Raw genomic sequence first — 24,316 nt, 5'->3', positions numbered from 1 at the left:
CAGAATTGATTAGAAATGCATGTTTAAGAAAACTGCATAGAATGATCCATTGTTCTGACCTAAAAACGTGGAAAATTCCATTCTGTTGCCATTTGGGACCTCAGCTACTTAAGTAACTTGTCGTTGTGGCCTAAACAGACGTATGAGCAACGGGCAATTTCAGAAACTGCTACATAGCCAGGTTTTCTTCTGCTGCCATAAAACATGCCTGATGCATTATATTTTTTAAAATAAACTACTGCAGAAGTTGCTAAGGGAACCCTCTAAGACTTGGAAAAGTTCTGACTCCATCACGCATTTCAGGATATGCCAACAAGGGGTTCTGAAGCAATATGTGACAATACCAGGCAGTATGGATGGGAGGTTTGGGCTCAAGCGGAAAAGACCGAACACGCTCTCACGTGACAGTTGTCTTAACATATTACGTTGCTGAATAATAATGAAACGCCAACCCCTCTCCGTCAATGCTGACATCATCCTTTGCTAAAGCAGCGATCAGAAAATTTAGGAAAGACTAACGCAGGAAACCAGCAGCTCAGCAAATCTATGCAAATTACACAGGTAGCACAATTCTACCACATTTTTTTTAAATATATGCTTTTTAAATCTGTCAACCAAGAAGTGGAGAAATCAAAAAACAATTAGGAAAAAAATATGCAAATGCTGCTGTTCAAAGTTAAGTGATTATCTGTTTAAGAGGCGTAGGAGAAAGCGGGGGCCAGTCTGCGGACTACAAACACTGTTTTTTTTCCCCTAATCAATTTTTCCATTGCTTCCAGAAAGATTAAAACATTTAAATTAACTAAGAATTTGCTAATGAAAAAACACTTTTTTAAAATCTTTACACAAAGGCCACTTTAACATCAAAACTAGACATTCTAAGAAATAGCTCACCTTTCCTTGTACAAAGCTGTCCTAGTAACAAATAAAATCCAAGCTGTCTAGATTTACAGTTCTGCCCAAGCACAGGCAGTCTTTACAGTACTAATGATTACAACTGCGCGTATATGTTCGTCTTCTGATATATAGCTATATATTTCTTTTTTTTCTCATGCATATACATTTATATGTGCTAAAGAGTCCCAAGTCTCCAAAGACCAGTCGTGTCTCATTCCACAACAGCCTGAACAAACAGACTCCTTCATTTGGCCTATTTGCAGCTTGCGACCACCCAGACATCGCTTTTCACAGTTTGATAACACTCCTGTTCTGATTTTTTCTGTTCAAAGCAGAATTGGTGAGGTGGACCCCACCCTGCAGCGCTCTGCCCCAAACTCCAAAAAAAGACAAATAAATCAGGATTATTTTCCCCAAAACACCAGTGAGTCATCCAAGGGATAACCCTCCTCATTCCCAGACAATCTACAAGTGGATATCTACAACTAAAACTTGTGGATTGCAAAAAAAAAAAATACATATAATTTTAGTGCATTTAGAGTGAAATAGTTTGCATGATTAAAGGCTTTTTTTTTCATCATCTTTACAGAACTTTGGAAAACATTTCCTGTAACAAGGGCAACTTTTGCGCGTGAACAGCACAAATTAGTTTTGAAATCTTCTGCAGAACACAGACAAGCAGGAACGCTGCACTGTTGTCTACGACTCTTGTGCATGTTCAAGAAAAGCCCTCATTTAACCCTTTCTGCAGGTGCTGATAAAATGCAAAGCTAACAGGTGAATGTTCATCACATTTGCGTATATATGTATATACTGTGGGCACCTTCGTTGTATAGAAGGCAACACTGCCCGACCCGAGAACGCCAGGGACGCACGATGCAGGCACGAAGAGAGCTATTTTTTTTTTTTTGGTCCAAATGTTACGACAGGGAATTTTATCTTTTTTTATTCAATTGTTCCTAATTAGGGTTCGTGATTGGCCTTCTGTGGGCAACTTTCTCCACACAAAATACTTGCGCACCTAGATGGGAAGAACTCAAGTTGAAAGCAAGCGGCAACCTAAGGGCAAAAGTGATATGATCACTCGAGCGCGGCGGGGCTAAGAACTGAGGGATGCGAGTGAGTTACTACGTTCTGAGTAGTGGCTTAACTACCACCGGGGTTCCAGAACAAAGTCTCTGCGCAAAAGCAGCAGATGACAAACAATTGGATCATGTGTCCGCCCACGGCCGTGCAAATTCGCCCTACTGCTTGCTAGTGCCTAGAAGACATGTTTGGGAAGGCACTTCAAGTTCCATGGTGTCTTATTCAGCTCAAATTACAAGCAAATGTGCACTATTATTGCTGCTGGGCTTGACCCATATATTTAAAGTCGCTCAGGCCTCTATGTGAACCGGAAGGACAAGTAATCGCACGGAGGGTACAAGAACGGCCATCACATTAATCGATAATCGCCCCAGCAGGATTCAAACTAACGACCCATCAGGTGAAATTCGCTCTCACCTTATCACGCTACGAAACCACTGAGTTCCAAAATAGGCTTCTCAGAGTGTGCCGGCTACTTGTAGAAGATGCACAAGCATAGCTCACTAAAAATATCGTGTGATGGTAACTACTGGACAAACCAGTCCAAAACTACCCAAGACTAACGCGCCTCTTCACGTGCGTCCTTACCCATGTCCACCAACGAGCCCGGGCTAACATGCATTTATTTTTGTATATAAACTAAACACTGTCTTGTTTTATAGAAAGAAAAAGAAAAAAAAAACTTTAAAAAACTTCAAAAATAATTTCCTTTACACAAGTAGGTTTTTACTCAGAACTGGAGATTAATCATGAAATTAGTCTGAAAAAAAGCTTATTTTGCATTAATGAACAGAAAACCAGCACCAAGAGGAAGAAGCAACTTGATGAAATGCTGCCATTTACGCCATCCGCACGTGTACATTAAAAATAAATCTATAAGGAGCCACGGCTTACGAATGAGTCAGAGTAAATCTGGGACAGGACACAAGTGGATTTGGGGTTGTGCACTGAAACCCAGATATTACTCTCTCCTCCCCTGAGCCATCCCACATTCCTTCCCCGCGTACCCCTAATACATGTAATATCCATCCGAACAGCTGAGAATGCAAAACCATCTCCTATAAGGCATCTCCATTTTTTTGTTCTTCAAACAAAAATGACTTCTGAGCCAGAAACTGCAGCTATGCGTGAATATCACTCTAGCTCAGGCGTATGAGCAGGTTACTCAAAGCCTTGCAACTTTCATACTGGAACATCCTGGAGTTGTAAAAGCATTGGGAAATATTCCAAAAAACATAAATGCAGTATGAGGTTTTGGAATATTCCAAAAAACATCAATTGCAGATGTGAAGCTGGCGATGTTCGGACACGGTGGAAAGCGCAACGAGCCAAGAAGTGTTTGCCATCGTGGTGGAACACAAAGCCCAGAATGGTAGCCGGACATTGCTTTTCCGGTGGTGGAAGCTGCCTCGCCTGTACCACAGTGGTGAGCTCTCGGTGTTCATCGAGAGGGCTGAGGCAGGACTGGGTAGGAGAGGGTGACATTCAGCGAGTCGTTGTGCTGGACAAGGGATGTGTGTTTGTAGTGCAGGACCAGGTCTTTCAGCGACGCGTACAAGTTATATGGTTCCGCAAAGCCGTATCCAGTTGCCGTCTTGTATATCACGCAGTGCTTCGTGTCACCGTCAACACTAGGAAATGAAACACAGGAAATGTTCAGTGGCATAACTTGAATTGCACAGAGTCAGTGTTCCTGGCATGCTTCTTTTAGAGCAAATGTCAGAACCGAAGTCATAGTTCGAGACTTTGCTATGACATTCAGTGACATTAGTTCTTAACTACCGGGAATCCAACATAGATTCACTGACATGAAGGTGGCATACCCTTCACTCGGTGTAAATGCTGAAACTGGCAATAATTTTTTTATTATTACCACAGAGGCCTGATTTACAAATACCTTTGTGCACCTACATTCAACTAACAGATGCACAGAAAATAGAACGGAAGCGAGCATTTACAATCCAGATTCACAGAATTAGTATTGGTAAAATGTTACCATTAAAAATGTAATTCAAATGCAAAGCTTCAGCCAATATGGTTCACAAATGAAGTGTAGTCCTGGGATGGGTGCTTGTCAGCATTGCTGGTTGGTCTACCTGTAAAGGTAGACGAACAGCAGCAAACACGACAATTTGTGGTTATTCGTTTACTCCTTGCTGCACCTTTTCCCAGTTTACAGATGCAGAATATTCCATGTGGTGGAGGATTCAACATTTGTACATTGCCCGCATTTGAGAATGATGTGTAATCAAGCCAGACCTTTTCAGACCTTTCAACAAATGGGGCCTAATTATGAGTTTGGTGGACAGGAACAACCGTTTGTCAAACGCCCGACAGCTGGGCTGTAGTTGTAGTGGCAACCACCCCGCCGAACCTATTACAAGTTTCCCCCTAGGCTGACGGGCAGAAACGGAGGTTTCCAGACGTCAGCCTAGCAGGAAACTGGAGGCCGAATTGTCTCCGGGTCGAAACTGAGTCACTGGCAATGGTGTCGCCTACAGGGTGCACCAGCACCTTAGCAATGTTCACAGTCTGCACAGCAGACAGTGAGCACTGCAATGGTGCTGGGCAGGGGGGGTCCCTGCACTGCCCATGCCAAGTGCATGGGCAGGGCAGTGCAGGGCCCCCCTGTGGCTCCCTGCACCTGTTCTCCGCCAGTCTTTTCATGGTAATAAAACTGCCCGGAATAGGCTGGCGGAGAATGAGGTCGTAATCAGCAGGGCGGCCTCGCATGCAGCACCGCCCTGGCTGATTGCGACCTCCATCCGCCGTAAACCCGTTGGGGTCACCGGTCTCCAGCGGAGACAGCAGAATCCTGACAGTCTGACCGCTGGGATCTTCATGTGGCCGTCGAACTGCCACAGCAGTGCCTGTCCTGACTGCGAGCCTCGAAATGAGGCCCATAATGTCTTTTGATTGGGGAACCATACTAGTCTTCCGTGTGTTCAAATTAATAAACCAAATTTAGAGATCAGGACAACAAGGCAATGGATTTTATCACTTCTAAGATGGAATGACTCCAAGATGTAAGTAGATTAAATGCACTGATGACAAACTGTCTGCCCAGCGAAGTAACTCACACAACCGAGCAGGCGTAGCATCCCTTCAGCCTACTCTTTCGTATCAGGAATGTGCCGTCACGCTTGCCAGCGAGCATCTCCTCCGCCTGTTCACGGTTGATCTTCCCCACGTACCAAGTCCGTTCTTCATGGTGAGGCAAATCGTCTTCCTCGTCCATCAGGGAATATTGGCTAGAGAAGGAGCGATCAAAGGATTAAGGCCATGAAAATAACGCAGCACGGCTGCTGTCAGAGACCAAAGCTTACGACTGTCACTGAGCAAGTGCTGGGTCCTGAAAAGAGTGCGGTTTCTCATTACTCCCTTTAAATAAGCTAGATCCCCTTCACTCCAATGCAGGAGACCGCCCACATTAATGGCAATGGGGTGAAAGGGTGCATCGTGGGTAGGGGGGTCAGTGAAATGTATGACAGTGGGGGCAGGAACCTCTCCGGGTATTGCAATGGGTTTAGAAACGTCCCACGGGCTGTGAAGCAAAGAGGGAAACACTCCCAGGGACTCTAGAAGGGGGAGATGACAGAGGCTCTGGAAGATGGCGGAATAAATGCGCAAGTGAATCCAGAAAAGATTCATGCCGCAAAGCCCAGGATCAACAAAGGACACGTGGCGAGACCACTGAAGGGACTACGATGGGACGAAATAGCCAATGTAATACGAGAGGCAAGGGGGTTGAGGACCACCACTACTGGCACAGGAGGCGAGCCATCCGTAAGTGGCGACGGAGACTGGTGTTCCAGGGACTACAAGGGAAGGGGTTCCAAACCAATGTCTCACCCAGAGTCTGCAAAGAAGGGGAAACAGTGCAGGCTCCGAAGGTGTAACCTGCAATGTCAGGAATCTCTCACCAGGGAATGCAAAGGTAAGGGACTGTTAAAATGGTCTGGGAGGTGAAACTAATGATGGTTAAAAATCTTAATTCCTGAACAGGTTGTAAAAGGGAACTATAATTAAGAACTGTGAGACTAGAAGAGAGATTTTTCCTACCAGGCTCACAATTTGAAAAGTCATAAGAAGAGTTGCAGATACGGAAACGTTTAGGATTTGGCAGGACCCTGCCACATTTTGGACTGGAAATAAATTAATCGAACATGTCATATGAACGTTGTGCAAAAACAAATAAAAAATGAAGCAAACGCAAACAAATCACGAATAAAAAGCACAAAAATATAACATACTCCTCTGTCTCATTCTTGATTCCTAGCCATTCGTTGATTTTCTTCTGCCTCGCACCTTTCTGGTTCAGCCATCTGCAAAAAAACAAAACAAAAAAAACATTTACAAACATCATCGAGCTATGCTTCTGAAAGGCGAAACAGCACATCGAACAAATAGAGGGTGTAACACTAACTGCAACTCACACATTGGCCACTAGGTGTCAGTATTTCTTCAGGTTAAAGAGAAGAATGCATTTCCACATTTAAAAAATCAATTTAAGTACTTTTGCATGTGTTTATGTCACTTTTGTGAGGGTATGAAGGTATTTTATAGCCCCTGTGCGTCATCAAATATGAACGACGACCTGAATTTTTTGGCAGCGACAAGATACAATATGTAGTAACGCTGCATATAAAATAATATACCATGTGTCTGTATAGAATTACCTATTAGGCTCTCCCTCTGGGTCTGTTGTTGACCGAACCCCAATTTTGACGGAAAATGTGGCTAACCTACCAACCTCCGCTCTTAGACTAAGCACAGAGGTTGGAAAAACACTCCGTCTGGTCCTTGTGTGAAACGTCATCAGACATTGCAAAGCAATCGGACCGCCTGGAACTTTCACTTGTGCAAGTGCCGAGTTCACGAGGCTAATATTTCACGAAACACAATCATCGTCTGCTGTTCGCGAAGTTAATGGACGGAAGTTAAACCCCCGGGGCAGGCGCGGGGCCGCCCCCGGAAGCCTGTGCGTCAGGGGCCTTACATCAGGTACTGGTCGCGGATCTTGCGCAGCTGCATCAGGTCGGGCTTCAGGCTGTTCATGCGCTTGTCGATCTCCCGGTTCTCCGTCGCCTGGTGCTTCAAGTCCTCCTCCAGCTTCATCTTGCTGTCGTGGATCTCCGTGATGCGCGACCTCAGCTTCTCCGAGTTCATCAGAATCCTGCGGATGCCACAAACAAGCTCATCACAAAAGATGCCCAAGAAACGTCCTAAGCACAAAGTCCCATTCACACACCTGCCGTATCTCTGACGTGACAACAGGACACAAGACGAACAGAAATTGCAAATATAAAATAAAGATTTAGAAGGGACGCATAAAAAAGAGGAAAGTTTCACAGGTTTAGGGAGGATTTCATGAGAAATGCTTGAAAGAATTACTCAGAAAGGCAGGTACTAGAGGCAATATATGTCCAGTTGTAAATGGCTTAAAAATGTTCGGTTCCAATGTGATGGCCACTAACTTGGAGCATGTGGTTTGAAAGTACATTTAATATTTTATCCATCACCCTCGCCCTAAGGGTAATTTTCACCCAATCACTCACTCTCTATAAGCACATAGGTATCCTTAAATCTCCTTGCTGCCCTCCCCCTTTCTGTCTGGATTATAGAAAACCAACTTTATAGATTATAGGTAAATGACCTGTAATTCGCATAAATGCTGCCTTTCCAGAATGGAGCCTTGGCTGCCAGGAATGTGAAATGGCTGTGGTGCAAACTGGGAATTTATTAATGCACCATTAAGATCTGTTGCACGTTCATTAACCTAGCTCGGTTTTGAGGGGTGCCAACGAAATCTGTAACTCGACCTTTTCAACCAGGCACAGTCAGTTCCTTAGAGCTCCTATGGGTTAACTTGGGGACATGTTAACTTCACATCAAGTTCTCATCCAGTATCAGTGTTGGCTAGAGGTGCCCCCCCCAGCCCAGCAGCCCCCCCACGGGAGGCAGACCCTTACTTCTGCAGCTCCTGCACGTTGCCCTCTCGCCTGAACTTCTCGATGTAGTCCTTGCTGCACCTCTCCTGCGTCTGGCATTGCTCCTCGAAGATCTTGATGGTTTCATTGAAGGCGTCGATGGCCGTGCGCTTCATCTGGAGCTCCTGGGGAGAGATGAACACGTGCGATGTTACTGACCGCTCAAGAGACCTCTCTTGGTCCTAGAAAGTGACGGGCGCCTGAGGGCGTGAAAACTGTAGCCCCACTAAGAAAGTAACACAAGGTTCAGACTTTTTGCTGCCGACTATCTGCAGTTATGATTCCATGTTCTTTCATGTAGGACTGCCTTTTCCTTTTACCCCTAAGTTAGACTTCATGCAATATTTATTTGCATTACTTCATTGGAATTTTCTAAGGTAATATCAACATAATGCCAAATCTACGTAATATTTTAGAGTTTTACATGTTTTCTTATTTTTCATTTAAAATTATGCATATATAAAAATATAAAAAATAACCTGACATTTTCCAAGATTCGTTTTCAAGTGTAAACACAGAGCCAGAAGTCTCGTACATGGCTTCCTTCTTTCTTCCATCCCCCCCATCCCCACCCTCTATGTTGATTTTATTGCCCCCTTGTAAACGTTTGCAATGGTCATAACGGTAAACAAATATGATTGCGGCTGGGACTTCAAGTGCAGGTTTTAATGCATAAAATGTAGGGAAACCGCTGCATACAAGTTCACCAGATGTGGGTTTAAGAAAAAACAACGGAGCCAAGACAGGGTGGCAGACTTAAGTCAGTTAATCCGGCTAATAATTATTCATGGCTGACCACAGAAGCAAAGGTGGGTTTACTAGAAAGGTGTGGCCGTCCTGGCACAGATGCCTAGCCCACCCTCCTAGGGATGAAAAGGACTGATGCTCAGACTGGCATCGGGTATCGTGGCCCAGCTGAGCAGGCTGCCCTCAGCACAAGATACCCGGCCAGCAAGCTACTGTGAACGTCATAGCTCACTCCGCGCACAAGCGCTCACTGCGCAAACAGCAGCGAGCGCAAAAGTGAGAGATGACAGCGGGATTCGCAAAATGGCTCTTCTGAAGGGCGCGTCCAAGGAGCCGTCTCATTGCGCAGCTTTGCATGCTCAGTGACAGGATGACATGTCCAGTTACCAGCAGGTTTCTGCTGAGGACCACTTGTCCCGCCAAGGTAACAGAGTGTTCTACAGGACATTAGTCGTATTAACTAACAATGGTTACGCAATATCTGCATAACTCAAACATAGTTACACAATATAAGCGTAGCGTATAGGGCAGTATAGAGGCAATATGATAAATAAAATGAGAATCTCAGTAGAAGCAGTGATGGCACGGCCTCGCCTTTTTTCTGTTTTTTTTCCTACTTTTTGTTTTGTCTGCCAGCGGTTTTTAAGTAAGTGGCGTCTCAGCCTCAAGCATAGTGGCTTAACTTACCTAATGTTTTTTTCTCCTCTGGGCTGTTTTACTTAATATGTAAATTCTGTCTGACTTCGGAATAGTTATCTAAACAAAACTCCACCTCCAATGGCTAATTTCTGGTCTACGTTCTTTTTATGAACGACGTTTTTGCACACTGCTGCCTCTATGAAACTGATCTTCAAATCAAGCGGCTACTGCTCACGTACCACCCCCCACAAACAAACAAACTGCGTAAAATGATCATAATGCAAGGCAGACACTTCAAGCTGTTGTGGGTAATGTTCAGCGACCCCTGTACGCAGCAACGCCCCAGTGGTATCTTAGCGCTGGGCGACCACGAACACACAAGCGAAGAACATCGAGCGGCTCGCTCCACACCTGTGACGTCCTCGTGTATTCGTCGTACAAGGTGTCGTACTCTCTGCTCTTGTCCTGGTACTGCTGGTGGTACACTTTCAACTGCTCTCCCACAGCCTCTACGCTGTCTTCCTTTACCACCTCCTCCTGCGGAGTAAAAGTACACATCACCTTGTTAGTGACACAAGTTGACCAAGAAACCGGAGTACAGCTTAAGTCTCCAAACAATTCATCTCAGATTCTTACAGAAACATGTAAGGTGTGTGAATGACCCTGAGCTGTAACTCAGTCATCCCTCCCTGGTTCACTAAGAGACAGTCAGTGATGAGTACTGTGCTCCTATAAAGTACTGAAACAACTAAACACAAAGGAAACCTGAATGGTTTGGGCGCTTGAGTGAAGAATGCCAACACATTTCTTTTTTTTACCAATTGCTGGAATATATTGGTCCCTTATATCTATTTGGAAACAAGAGTTAGGCTGACTTACCTCATAGACACAAATCAGGAGACCAAACTAAAGAAATATTTTAATTGCAGTTTTTTTTTTTTCCACAGTAAAAAAAAAAAATGCGTTCATGGATACCGTTGTCACCACCAACTGCGACTGTCAGATTTTTGGAACATTTGTGAAGGAACAGCCTACACAATTCAATAACACAGGATTGTCTCACGAATCCACTCAGGGCATGTATAAGAATTTTTTTTATTCATGGATAGACAGGACCATTGCTCAATTAGATTAAATATATGTATGACATTAAGGGTATTCATGCATATTTTGTTTCTTAATATCCCTAACTAAAACAATATACCAATTAGGGATGAAACTGCATTTACCAAGGGGAGAAAAAAACAAATATTTTCCTTTTAAAATCAGAGGTTCAAAAGACTTGAAAGAATGACTCAGATACTAAATGGACTGCCGGATAATGATGTCACAATAGATCGCAAACCCCAAGCTAACTTCATCACACAAAGGAATATCCTAGAACATCTATTACCGGTGACTGTTAGAGATGCAGCTCTGGCTGGAAAGAGCAGTCTACGCTGATGGGATGGGCCACCAAAATAGGAACTAACATTAAAAATAGGAGCAGAATGTCTGGCCTCACCTGCTGGTGCTTGGAGATGGGGTACAGAAGCTTGGTGTCCAGCTTGGCATTGTACTGAGCCAACGACTCATGTCGATAGTGATTAATCAGCTCTACCACAGACGAGAAGGTCAAAGGCTCGGAGAATCCATACTTCCCTTCGCGGTGGAAAATCTTGATCAGCTTGTTATTCCCACCTTTCCTGCAAGAAGAAATGGATTTGTAAGAGTTTGCACACTCTCGACTACTTTCTTATTCTTTCTGGGATCTCTCTTTCACTTTATTTCTTAAAAGCAGACACTCTAAGCCCAAAACTGTGACCTCTGTTTAATATCTGAAGTTGAAATTTGTAGAAAAAAAAGCACTGGGCCCCACACACAGTGCACTTTCAGTCCCTCTGCTGCAGCGTCTGGCAGTGCGCATGCCCGATGATCTTGGGAAGTGTGGACGACAGGCGTTGGGACGCTTTCCAACATGGAGTCTTTACTACAGCTCTCAGCGACTGTCGCATTGATGTAGCGTTCACACCGCGCTGCGAAGCACATCACTGGACAAGTAGCACCCTACACCATAGAGGAGGACGTGGTGGGAAGACGGTTGTGTGTGCTGTGAACCCATGAGGGACATGTTTTTATCTTACGGCACAGCACCTGTACGTGTGATGGGGGGGGGAGCATGTGAATAAAAAACCACAACGAAACACACTTACGAAAAACCTTAATCAAGGAACTATTCCAGCTCAGAAAAGGGAAATACAACATGGCGTAACCTTGAATGTATGGCAGGACCACCCACAAAAAAAATACATAATGTTTCGAGTAAATATATGAAATTGTAAAACTTTAAACGTTAGTGGTACAATAATGGTTATGATTTACAACAGTAAGCAAGTTAGAGTAGAAACCAATGCAGAATTCACACTGGCAGAAAAAATGACCAGAAATAAGTGTCTTTGCTGCAAAATAGTGGTGCTATCTGGAAATGTAAACAACTAAATAGTGGTGCTATCTGGAAATGTAAACAACTAAATAGTGGTGCGATCGGGAAATGTAAACAACTAAATAGTGGTGCTATCAGGAAATGTGAACAACTAAATAGTGGTGCTATCAGGAAATGTAAACAACTAAATAGTGGTGCGATCGGGAAATGTAAACAACTAAATAGGGGTGCTATCTGGAAATGTAAACAACTAAATAGTGGTGCTATCTGGAAATATAAACAACTAAATAGTGGTGCGATCGGGAAATGTGAACAACTAAATAGTGGTGCTATTAGGAAATGTAAACAACTAAATAGTGGTGCGATCGGGAAATGTAAACAACTAAATAGTGGTGCTATCAGGAAATGTAAACAACTAAATAGTGGTGCTATCAGGAAATGTAAACAACTAAATAGTGGTGTTATCTGGAAATGTAAACAACTAAATAGTGGTGCTATCTGGAAATGTAAACAACTAAATAGTGGTGTTATCTGGAAATGTAAACAACTAAATAGTGGTGCGATCGGGAAATGTAAACAACTAAATAGTGGTGCGATCGGGAAATGTAAACAACTAAATAGTTGTGCTATCTGGAAATGTAAACAACTAAATAGTGGTGTTATCTGGAAATGTAAACAACTAAATAGTGGTGCTATCAGGAAATGTAAACAACTAAATAGTGGTGCTATCTGGAAATGTAAACAACTAAATAGTGGTGTGATCTGGAAATGTAAACAACTAAATAGTGGTGCTATCAATCTTCCCTTGCAGCCGTGGTGCACAGATTCCCCTGTTACACGTGCGCCTTGACGAGAGCGCTATCCAAGAACGAGCTTAGCCGAGCAGGCAGAGAGTTGCATTTCTACACCTTCAATATTGCAAGATTTCTTCCTGAAACCTTCTTTCAGTGGCTGGTGGGTCAGTGACGCCAGCAAGCGGCAGACGAATGAGGGACAGAGTTTGTCAATGTGATGTCTTGGTCCGGTGTGACACCTCCGGGTGTCCAATCGTACAGTCCCTAACCCGCCTGCAGGTCAGTTCAAATCCGAACATGGCAATGATGTTTAGTATTTTAGTCTCTCACATAAAATGCACCTCTGATTAAACTAGTTACTCACCCCTAACAATAGTTTTGCCGCGTGAAGCGATCTGCATTCACACGCTGTGCGTACAGCCAACATCTACGGGTTTGGAGCTGAAATACACTGAATGCTTGTTCAACGATAAATATTTTATTTTCAGTGTCAACCGCAGGAGGAGCCAGTGTGGTCGCTGATGACGTGGATGGTGATTCGATCATTTACCGCCCTTGACCACTAACTTTAGATGAATACTGTCCTTGGTACTAGAAGTTGCAGACAATATATTCTGAGAAAGTCCTGAACAAGGGACCAGAGACGTCCACGGCAAGAGACAGCAAAAGGTAAGATCGTAAATGACAAAATAAACAGCAATGAATGCAGTAGGATTGATGTCTTTTTTCCACATTTGTGGGTCGCTGCAGCTTCAAAGAAAATGTGGTTTTGCATATTTGGGCACGTGCCAAAGGCGAGCTCGAAGCTTCATTCAAACATCAGGACACACTTGCCCACACACCATCCATCTGTGCACGTTTTACCGCAGGCGGTCAGGGGTGGGGGCGTAGTTAGCGCAGGTGCACACGAAGGACCGCGGGTGAAAACCAAAGCAAAACATATATGTGTTTAAATGTTCACCAAATCCAGGCTGGCGTGCGCCCTTCAAGGCTTCAGCTTCAGCTTCGCGGAAAATCACATTTAAAAAGCATTAAACTTTCCAGCTGACAAGATGGAAATCTCCACTGCAAGTGCAGTCCATCACAGCTGTGAACATTATATGGAAGCTTCCCCTCGCAGACATCACTATATTTTTGGGGGGAGGAGTGGGCGGGGGCCTTTGGTTTCCATTTTCTCCCAGCTGCTGCAAAAACTAACGTGAAGATGGCTGCTTCTTTATACGTACATTCACTAAATTGTGTCAACAATTTTGCACATTCTCTGTAGTGCCTCAAGGCCGGGAGATGCGCTAGACGAGATGACTCTCCGGCCGCTAGAGCAGAGTGGACAAGCTCTGCCGGGTACAATGGAAGACTTTCAATTAAAAGAACAGTTCGAAACCCGGCTCACTCGTCCAACACAGCGAGTGACCCTGGGCGAACGAATTCCTTATTACACAAAACACGAACCATCCTTACTCATCTTTAAAATCCTCTGTAGTAAGTGTCTCAACGCTTGATCCTTGATGGAAATGCTTTGCCAGGCTAAAACACCCTCCTGCTCACGGCTCTACTTTCTGAGACAGGATACTTTTGGAAAAATGACACAAGTTCAAAGATCTGCACTGCACACGAAATCAGAATGGAAGTCAGAAGTAATCCAACGCTGCAGGGATCCAGCCAAGAGTCCACGGTGAGAGTGATCTAACTCCCAAATTCTGCAAGTCTGGAGTAACATGGTTTTTAAGAAGTATAAAATTAAATCACATTCTTTCAAAAGAGCAAAAACATATTGACATTTTAAAACAGTCGTAGCTTGGTTTTCTTTGCAGTGACTGACGAGCAAACAAGAACATATTGTCTGGCCTCGCAGGTCCTCTAGGGATCAGGATGGAAAGGGGCATCTCCCGCCACTGGCTGTGGGTAACCCCACATGCTCGCCAAAGCAGCTCTACCGCCCAATGGCCTCTTTTCATCCCAAAAGTAGATGTTAAACTTCATCCAGCCAATGGGGTGGGGGGTAATCGTGCCATCTTTACAAATGAACTGGGGTATATGCGATTTGCAAACATATGCTATGCTTTGGTACGCGCCCTACCAAGTGCGTACTTGGTAGGGCGCGTACCACCCTATAGAGCGGCCTTAGACATGTCTGTGTTCTCAAACCCAGAAAAAATGAATAGACTTATGGTCAAATATTCTAGAAACTCACTCAAAAGTGCTGGCAAAGTTAATTCACAGGGTAGGCTGGGTCAGACGGAAGCGTACACAGAGGCAACCAACCTCTAGGAAAATAGTGCAACAGTGGTGCAAGCTTCAGGTGGCACACGCCGCTTAGCTGGGCACTGCCAGTGACAATGGCTTGCACTGCACAATGCCCTTTCAGTTGCAAACCATTGGAAGGGAGAGAGACAACCCCCTCACCCCCCAATAGATTCTAACTCCCAATGCTTGCACAGAAAGTCCTTACAGGTCAACAACAGTCAACAAATGTGGCGATGAGGGTCAGGCACGTGAGCTGCACAAGAAGTCACGAAGGACTGACAACACAACACTGGCTGCGGCAGATTCTCATTTCTTGCATGAAAGAGCGATCTGGACGTTTATGGATTCGCTATTGCCATGCAGAAACTGAGCTTTGCAAGCAGGCCCGACGACAGAAGTGAGCCGTGCCGCTAACCAGCCACCAGGTGTCGCTGTTGCAGCATCGACAGTGCCTCGTGAAACACCAGGGACGATTCCCCGTAAACTACCTGGATGACTGCCAGCAAAGGCAAGGAAGGGCTAAGCATCCAAGCCTCCTCAGGAAATCAACAGAATTAGTCGACCACAAAGTTCAGATCGACAACTCTGTACCTTTAATAAATACAAAAAAAAGCAATAAAATATTACACGAATAAACAAACAAGCAGAGGAAGCTTGCCTGTGAATCAGAATTGAAACAGATCCTGGAAGAGGCAGGCGGATGCACACTAAATGCATGCCATAAATCCTGGGTCACTGCAATCATCTGGCAGGAGAGGACCAAATTATGCGGCAGTGCTGACTAAATTACGTGGGTAAGAAACAGCAAATTATGCTGCATAATACGGCACCTTTAGTGACAGTATTACCGCATTATTTTGCCACTTTTAAACGTTAACAATGTCCAGGAAATTGTTTATTCTCATTAGTGCCAGTTTAACACCCAAATCCACTGGTAAACAACAGGAAGATGACCTTGCACTGCAGAGCAACAGGCGTTGCCCAGCTTTTAGTAACTTTGACCACACTGGGCAAGAAACCATTTTAGTTAAAATTCGCAGATTATGAGGCAGGTGATGGATTATGTGGCAAATGCAGCAAATCTCTAAATATGCGGAAAACGCAGCAGCGGTCACATCTCCTAATTCCAGCGGCCCTGCATATATCTGCTCATTCTTACCTGAGAGTGAGCGTGTACTCTCCTTGAATCTTGCTGGAGGCGTCGCGGACGAGGAAGGTTCCATCCGGGGTGTCTCGGAGTTTGTCATTCACTTCCTCCCTGTGTGTGCAAGGTGACAAAACAGACTTGTTAATTGATGCACACCAGAAGCAACAAAGAAATCTCGTGCACTCCTGCAAGCATCCCCTCTCTCTGACTCCTCCCATTAGGTCTATGGGAGGGGTCCACCGCAGATGACGTAGGACGACTTTACGAGGAAGGCAACAGTGCGACACACGGAGACCTGGGATGGCTCTCTCAGGTGGACCTTGTTTTTGCAAAAAAGAGAATGCGGAAGGATGATTTTTGACCACCAAGTACGACCCATCCGGTCAGATCTATGCCAGATTTTCAGGATATCCACTTGACATAAAGTTGCATAAACTCATCTACATATCAGGCGGGTGGTTATCGTGAAAGTGTGGCACAGATCCGGCCTTCCTGGACCTACGATGCACACCTGGACCAAATGAATGTCAAGGACGCAAATGCGTAAAAGGTTGTACAAAAGGTAAAGGGATTGGGTGAGTGGCAGGCTTTTGAGGGGATAAGCAGGGATCCTCAAACAATAAACCTATTCTTATAATAATCTTGTCACTCACCATCACCCTGTAACTCAGTCTATCCTTACTTCAGTTTAACCCTTGCAATGACTTATCACACCATTTACCCATGTGTTTTACTGTAACGTTTTCCTTTTCTGGTTTTGACTCCCGAGACTTTTTTTTTTTTACTAATAAAATGACTTCTCGCAATTTAGCAAATCAAAGCTCGGAACCGGAAAGAGTGCTCTAGGGACGAGGAACCTTCAGTCACCCAGGACAGTCAGAAGTGCAATAATTGCCTGGTGGCATCTTGAGCTGGAATGCACCTTCTGATGAGCCTGTGACATCACAATCATGTGTCCCAATCAGGAACCCGCCTCCTCCAATGGACCAATGGACCAATGACCGCCCTCCAAACACAAAGGAAGTGTTACCTGGAAATGTCGCCCCAGTACCACTCCGCTTCCTGCAGCGTTGTGCCATTTCCATTTGACACACTGCTTGTCGATGCTTTTGGTTTTGATGGTTTTGGAGGCAAAGCTGTCAAAAATAATAATAATATTTTACCAAAAAAATATCCACAACACAATTCACCAAATGATCTTGGATAGTGTACTTCTGTAACATCATCTAAAAACACACAATGAAAACAAAGACAGACCAGAAAAAGCAGACGCGCAGATATAAACAGAAACATTATCTAGATCTAAAAGAAAAAATAAGAAAAATAAAAAATAAAAAATAAAATAAATCGTTTCTGCCATATGGGATGTTTCCGAAAAGGGGACAGTGAAAAACATTTGTACAACAGTGGGTGGTCTCAAAGGAATATCCGTGCTTGTTGGAGGTTTTTCATACTTCTGTTCGCATGACGGCAAACACACAAACCTAGGCAGAAGACAGAGATGGCACCAGTTATCTCCCTTCTCTTGAGCAGACTCAGGGAGTGAGGGGTATTTCTTCCACTGCTTTCAAGCACATGACAATCTTTGTTCAAACACAGTTTATTCTTTAAATGATTCACATATACTGCACTTTATATGTTTTTAAATTTGATCCAATTGTACCAGAAACTCCATCAAAGGTTAAAAGTAAAAGAATTAAAAAGAATAATACAATATTTAGTTTGACAAAATTGTTTGCCGTTTACGCACTTACATTTGCTAGCGAAAAGTCAAAGTCAGGAAATGCACGCAACGTTTTTTTTATTGTATTTGTTTTTTTATTAAATTGCACGCAAAGTTGTGGGGCCATGAAATGTCATGGACATGCAGCGGGACAGGGCAAGCGCCTCTCTCACAGCGGCTTAGAAATAAAACCGAGTAACTGGACAGCCTGTGCTTTCTGTTGACAAATGTGGTGGAACTAAACCTTTTGATTATTTTGAAAGGCTTCTTAACGACAGGGATTTAAGGTGATTCTATAATTTAGCTCATCTGTTGGTAAGTTTCTACAAAACGCTCCTGGGCGGCTTCAGCACATGGCCAAAGCCTAGAGGACTCCCTCCTTTGAGTTTAAATGACCCAGAACCTTTAAGACGCGAGAGGCAGGTGTATGTCTGTCCAAATGAAAAAAGTGGTTTATCAACATGTTTTCAGAATGTTCCGATTAGTACAAAGTTCTCTTTCTACAAAGCAAACAAAAACCTAGGCGTTCTCACCACCCTAGAATACAGACTTGGTGCCTCTCATGGAACCCAACACCTGACTGCTAAATTCAATTTTTTTTAAAAACGTTTTTTTCGATATTTACACTGCCCTAAAAGCAGAGTTGTGAGACTAGTACTGACGTCTTCACGCGAACGGTGGCCAAAAATATCCCAAAACTGTTAACATTTGGAGGTGCTAGAAAAAAAACTAAAAGGTGCATTCCAAAATTATTTTTAGCACAACTTTTTCTGCTGTAAATTCCTTATAGGTAAGGGGCATTCCAGAAGGTTCCTCTTTGGAAAGCTGTGGAGGCGGGACGGAGGCGGCGCAAGAGGAGGTCACTGGATCTTTTTCTAGCCACAGGACCCGTTTAGAGTGGCACGGTGTGTCTGTGGTCTAGTGTGCTTCCCCGGAGATATTAAGGGGTGCTGAGACATGTTTCGGTGCTGTGACCCTTGATCGACTGCGAAAAAAGCCTGCCCTATCCTCACCCTTGATCCAAAGGACAGCTGTCAATTTCCATTGCACCTCAGGCACAATCCGGCCCAAATGTCTTCCAAGTGAACGCGCGAAGGGCAACCCTTGTAGCAAGATCTGCTAAGTCTAAGGATAGATTTGTGGCCACCATCCACTCTCCCTTGATAAACACATGCCCTTTTACAAGTTTATCACCTCAAAAAACTTCAGAAGAACCAAATCCTTGAACTCGAACTAGAGACAGCCGAACTTTCAATCAATCAATCAGTGCTTGTAAAGCGCAGCTACTCACTTGCTAGGGTCTCAAGGCGTTTGGGGGGGGCAGTGTAGCATATACCGGTGAGGTGGTTTAAAAAAGCCATGTCTTCAGTTCCTTCGTGAAGCTGAGGAGGGAGGTGGTTTGTCTGATGTGGATGGGTAGGGCGTTCCAGGCGGTGGCTGTGCGGTAGGAGAAGGAGGGTCCTCTGGTTCTGGTTTTCCTGATGCAGGGTACTTCTGCGAGAGAGAGCTGAGCGTAGGGCCCTGTGGGGTAGGTGGAAGTTGAGTCGCTGGCTAAGGAAGGCTGGTCCGGTGTTGTGGAGGGCTTTGTGTGCGTAGGTGAGGATCTTGAAAGTGATTCTTTTCTCTATGGGGAGCCAGTGCAGTGTACGTAGGTGTTGTGCGATGTGGCAGTGTCGGGGTAGGTCGAGGACCAGTCTGGCGGCGGTGTTCTGGGTGTTTTGCAATTTGCGGGTACGTTTTTTGTTGATTCCGGCGTAGAGTGCATTGCCGTAGTCTAGTCTGCTGGTGATGAGGGCGTGTGTGATGGTCTTTCTATGTTTGAGGGAGATCAACTCGAAGGACTTGCGCAGGAGGCGGAGGTTGCGGAAGCAGGTGGAGGTGACAGTTGATTTGATAGTTCATGCTGAGGTCGGGGTCCAGGATGATTCAGAGGTTGCGGGCTTGGCTGGCGGGGGTGGGAGGGTTTCCGAGGGTGGGTGGCCACCAGGAGTCGCTCCATGCGTTGGGTTGAGGGCCCATGATGAGTACTTTGAAGTTCTTGCCACTAAAGAGCTGGCTCTGAGGAAGATCTTCTGCAACTGATGCCGGCTTGAAGCCCACCTATCTGAAAGGACAGAGGTGAGCCAGTCATTGTTAGCCAATGTGTTCCTCGCAATGCACATAAATACAAAATCTGGAAAAGAGCGTCATCTAGCAAGGACGGAGAAAGTGCGAACCCTGCACTATTTCTCTGATCACCACAAAATGGATTCTTAAGGAGGCTCTAAACTGGACCAAACAAGAGGAGGATCAAGCAAGTGATCCAGAAGTTCCAATAGTTAAAAATTAAAAGTTCTCATGGACCCAACTTATCAGCAAGCATTTCATCTGGAGGTGAAAAGGTCCCTCTCCTCATGTGGGGGCAACATCTCACAGTCTGCCCCAGTCAGAGAAATTGACTTGTTTCATTAACATGCTCATCTGGAGATCATCCCTGAAACCGCTGCTGTCGCTCACGAACAAAGGAGGTAGGATCCCTAATGCCGACGGGGTCGACGCTGAGTGCTGTCTTTGGCAACAGGTATTTGAGCGATGATGTGATATTGAGTTCACTGATGCTAAACACCTAAGTTGAAGAACTGGAAAGAGATGGCTATGAGGTTCTTGGCAACAAGAAATCAAGCACAGAAATCATCTTAAGACAGACTTTCTGGGGGGTCAAATTCACCTGTTCATGTCCCAGATCTGAAGCTACTGAGTCAGAAAAAGAGATCCTCTCCAATGACGTCTACTTAATGGCCGAGGCAGTAGCCTGTGTGTTCTTCCTGCGGGAGCATCTCTCAAGGAGTCCTTTCTAGACCTGGCTACCATCCGTTCAAGCTGCAACTTACAAACCACTCCCGAAAGAAAGGTTTATGTGATTCTTCTTGTTCAGCATTCCTCACAAGCACGACCTTGTGATAAAGTCTTATTCTTACAATGGGGCAAAATTTCCAAGACAGAATACATATGACTAATATCACTTGATAATTCAGTTCAACGCTTTCTTAACTCTTCACTGCAGCTTACATGTGAATCAGGCAGACAACTGTAACTTGAGATTTTATTGACTAATACAAATAATCACAAAGTAAGTTATTTACATCTGCAAGGGAGCCCTTTTGTGTAGAAGAGACCAAGCACTATTGCAACGTTTGGTCTGGTTCACCTATTTCCTCATTAGGTGGTGGCCTTTTTCACAGCTGTGTGCCTCAGCCCCAGGAAAGCACTGGGGGACGAGCGCTATGACCGACTAATTGTAACTTCTCAGCATGGATCCGTCACCCGAAATCGCTCTTCCCTAACTGGGTAATCCAAGCACTTTTTAAGATTTTCATCTGTCCTTGAACTGTGATTTTGTTTGATGTGCTTCTACGACATGCTCTTCAGCCAATATTTTTTCCCAGTTATAAGCACTTTCACATTCTTAACAATGATGATTAAAGTTTAATTTTAATAAACTGCAATAGAAATATTTCATCAGCGTTTAGAAGCATGGTCAATTTGTTTTTTAAACTCAATTTCTTTGCCTAAGCGATCATCCAACCACCTAAAATGAATAAACTGTAGGCGACAACGACCACATTTTTGTCCCAATGGTAAAATTCTCTTTTTTGAGTCTCTAATGCACAGTAAAGCTGTTTTGAGAATGCAAGGTAAACAATGACTCCCAACAGTGGCTAGCAATTTCAATTGCACAGATCCCATACATGTACAACCAATCCAAGAGCGCAGTGGTTCGGTACCCACTAAAAAATCTGAGCGCACAATGGCATCTAAAGTTCAATTTCCCACAAGGTTTGCTCACAAATTGGTAAAATGAATACCAATAAATTGATAAAAAATTGATCACAACTCTTTCTGCGCGTGATAAGCGCTATGAATGTGAGCACCTTACCTGGAGCAGGATTTCCTTGCAGGGACTGTCTGGTATCAACCAACAGTTCCAGTGCCAAAGCTGAGAAATCTGGACCACCCTCGGCGCTGAAAAACAAAATCAGGTGTCAGGTGCAGTCACATGACGCGTCTTTTTAACCCAATCCACCGCACTGACATGAGTTTACTGTTGTATTGAGTTCCTTAAAGTAATAGGGGTCCACCCGCCACCTGGTAAGGATATTGTTCCCAGGCGCCTGACATGAGAATTAGAGTTCAGATTAGGATTTTATGCTCCATCTTTTTCACGTAGATAAGTAGTGACCTGAAGAATACCTTCAGTTAATTTTGCTTTGGCCGAAACGTGTCACCTGTACAGTACTCTGCTATCTTTCTTAAGGTTAGGTTTGCGCTAAATAGGTTCTACATATTTACAATGCCAAACAAAACAGTCATAAATGCATGGACAGAGACTATTTTTAAGAATTTGCTCCTGATTCTTGCCCATGCATGATAATAAGTGTCATTTTCTATAGTTTAAGTATTCATATACTATTGAAATAATGGTTTGTTCTTATTTGTTTCGTGATAAACATTGCGCATGCACAAAATAATAAATTTGAAATTACGCTCCTCCTATTCTACTTCTGTTTTTACATGGGTAATCTGTTATAGTTAACTTCCAAAAATACTCTTACTCTTATCGGAGTATAAATAGATTATTAATAATTCTTGTTCAACATGATAAATTATATAGAATAGAAACACACACAGGCCACTGGAAAAGTATTATATCAGCAATGGCAGAGTGAGTCTCTTGGCACTCCTTTGCTGACTATATTAAAGTTTACATTAGTTCAAAGGTCAAACTGACTTTCCTCTTTCCCACATTGACTGCAATGTGTTGTTGAAACGATGCACACGTACCCCCAGCACTCGCGCAGTCAGGAAGGATGTTTGCACCCATGATAGATGGAGGGGATGAAAAACAGCAATTGGTTTCACTGCACAGAGTCCACCTACCGAGGAAGCCTAAAGATCAAGGCACCGAAGATTTCACCGACGGCGCGAGGGGTTAGTCCGTTTTTATCGGCTTCGCAACAGATTTTGCCAAAATGCTGGAGCAGACATTGGAAGGTCAGCACATTTTGGAGTGGAATGGCTGGAGACTCCAAAACCAGAAACAGTTGTTTCCTGCAGTGCTCTTGCTGAGGGAATTCTAAAATCATGAACACAAAACATACAAGGTTTGTTAAATATGTCAATGGGTGCAAATATTCATTAAAAAAAAACCTATGACCATCTGCAATACAAGTTTAAGACAAGCCTTGCGTAGGCAGTTCTTATGAAAGCAAAACAATTTCTATACGCTGTTCTGCCACATCATGTTTGCAGGCCTGGGCCCTCACTGGACACATCATGAGACAAGCACATGTACTCTGGTCCTGACCTGCTGCCACTGATCCATTTGGACTAAGGAACGTCATAACTACCTGTAAGAGGAAAGCCTAGAAGTGGAAAATGGGGTTCAGGTGGCAGAGGGAGGTGGCAACTCATACCAGAAGGAGTTGAGATTACTCCATTTTTTAGGTGCCAGCGAAGACTTGGATGAGAGCGACAACTACACTCATCCAGGAGAGCCTGGCCCGCGGCTCCCAGATCCAGAACTCCTGAAACAGAAACAATTCCCTATGAAGTGCCAGCGAATCCCATTTAGTTTAAGTTTTTTATGTTCTGTTGGCTTTAGACATGTGGTGGGACCTGCAGTTGGGCAGTATGCTGGCGGGACCTGCAGTTGGGCAGTATGCTGGCGGGACCTGCAGTTGGGCAGTATGCTGGCGGGACCTGCAGTTGGGCAGTATGCTGGCGGGAACTGCACTTGGGCAGTATGCTGGCGGGACCTGCACTTGGGCAGTATGGGACCGCAACTGTGGCCAAGTAATCAAGACGCCTGGAGTCCAGGGCCTTAGGAAAGTTTTGGATTTCACTCTCAAGGCTCAGGTTCCTTCTGGGAAGGTGTGACATCAAGATTCTTAAGACGACAACGCAAGCTAATAATTGAAAACATGGGTCGGTTGCAACAAGCATCGGCAAAGCCAATGGGTCTGGGTTAAATGTGTTACCACATGGAAACACAGCACTGTTAGCACATCAAAGCCAACCCATGTAAGACACAAAAACCAGACTGTAATGAAGGCTCACCTTGCCATCCAACCATCACTTGATATAGAAAGACAACATGGTTGCAGTGAAGGCAGCGGAACTTACATTGCAGACTGGCCTTTGTTTCCAGGAAGTGACAAGGACACGAAAAGTCTGAGAAGTGGTACACATGGGAATGAGGGAGGCTGGGAGAGAAGAACAGAGAGGGCTACAGACGGGTGGATTAAGGAACAACATACACAAAGGAAGAGGGAGAAACAAGAGGGAAGTCTGGACAGAGGAGAAAGATGGAAAGGTCAGAGGGAACAACCACGAGCACACACAACCGTAGGAGAAAGCAACACATTGAAAGAGAGAGAGGTAATGTTTGTTTCATTTTTCCATATCGAGGTGGCTTGATCCTAAAAGGACGCTGAAGTTGTTGGAGTTTGGCTGGGGCCACCTTCAGGTCAGGCATCCCAATATGTCAAAAGAAAAGGCTATGATAGGGTGAACCGCAAAACATGTGTGCTGAGAAAAACTGGTTACAAAAGTCTGCTGCATTGAAAAATAAGAATAGGTTTGTCTGGG

General features: G+C 44.4%; 1 protein-coding gene across 1 annotated transcript in view; it reads right to left on the bottom strand.

The window, feature by feature from the left end:
* Positions 1–2,645: 2,645 nt before the first annotated feature.
* Positions 2,646–24,316, bottom strand: part of PIK3R2 (phosphoinositide-3-kinase regulatory subunit 2) — a 131,263-nt gene continuing 109,592 nt past the window's right edge. Inside the window, exons 6-16 of the mRNA XM_069216406.1 lie at positions 22,607–22,802; positions 21,606–21,691; positions 16,997–17,102; positions 15,979–16,077; positions 10,864–11,044; positions 9,771–9,896; positions 7,956–8,098; positions 6,983–7,159; positions 6,237–6,308; positions 5,064–5,234; positions 2,646–3,614 (exon numbers count right to left, since the gene is read on the bottom strand). Coding sequence (XP_069072507.1) covers positions 3,425–3,614; positions 5,064–5,234; positions 6,237–6,308; positions 6,983–7,159; positions 7,956–8,098; positions 9,771–9,896; positions 10,864–11,044; positions 15,979–16,077; positions 16,997–17,102; positions 21,606–21,691; positions 22,607–22,802 — 1,547 coding nt within the window. The 3' untranslated portion in view covers positions 2,646–3,424. The remainder of the gene's footprint in view (positions 3,615–5,063; positions 5,235–6,236; positions 6,309–6,982; positions 7,160–7,955; positions 8,099–9,770; positions 9,897–10,863; positions 11,045–15,978; positions 16,078–16,996; positions 17,103–21,605; positions 21,692–22,606; positions 22,803–24,316) is intronic.

This window comes from Pleurodeles waltl, chromosome 12, assembly GCF_031143425.1.
Source record: "Pleurodeles waltl isolate 20211129_DDA chromosome 12, aPleWal1.hap1.20221129, whole genome shotgun sequence".
Taxonomy (NCBI): Eukaryota; Metazoa; Chordata; class Amphibia; order Caudata; family Salamandridae; genus Pleurodeles; species Pleurodeles waltl.
The sequence above is the reverse complement of the archived record's forward strand: the minus strand, read 5'-3'. Positions and strand labels throughout refer to the sequence as shown.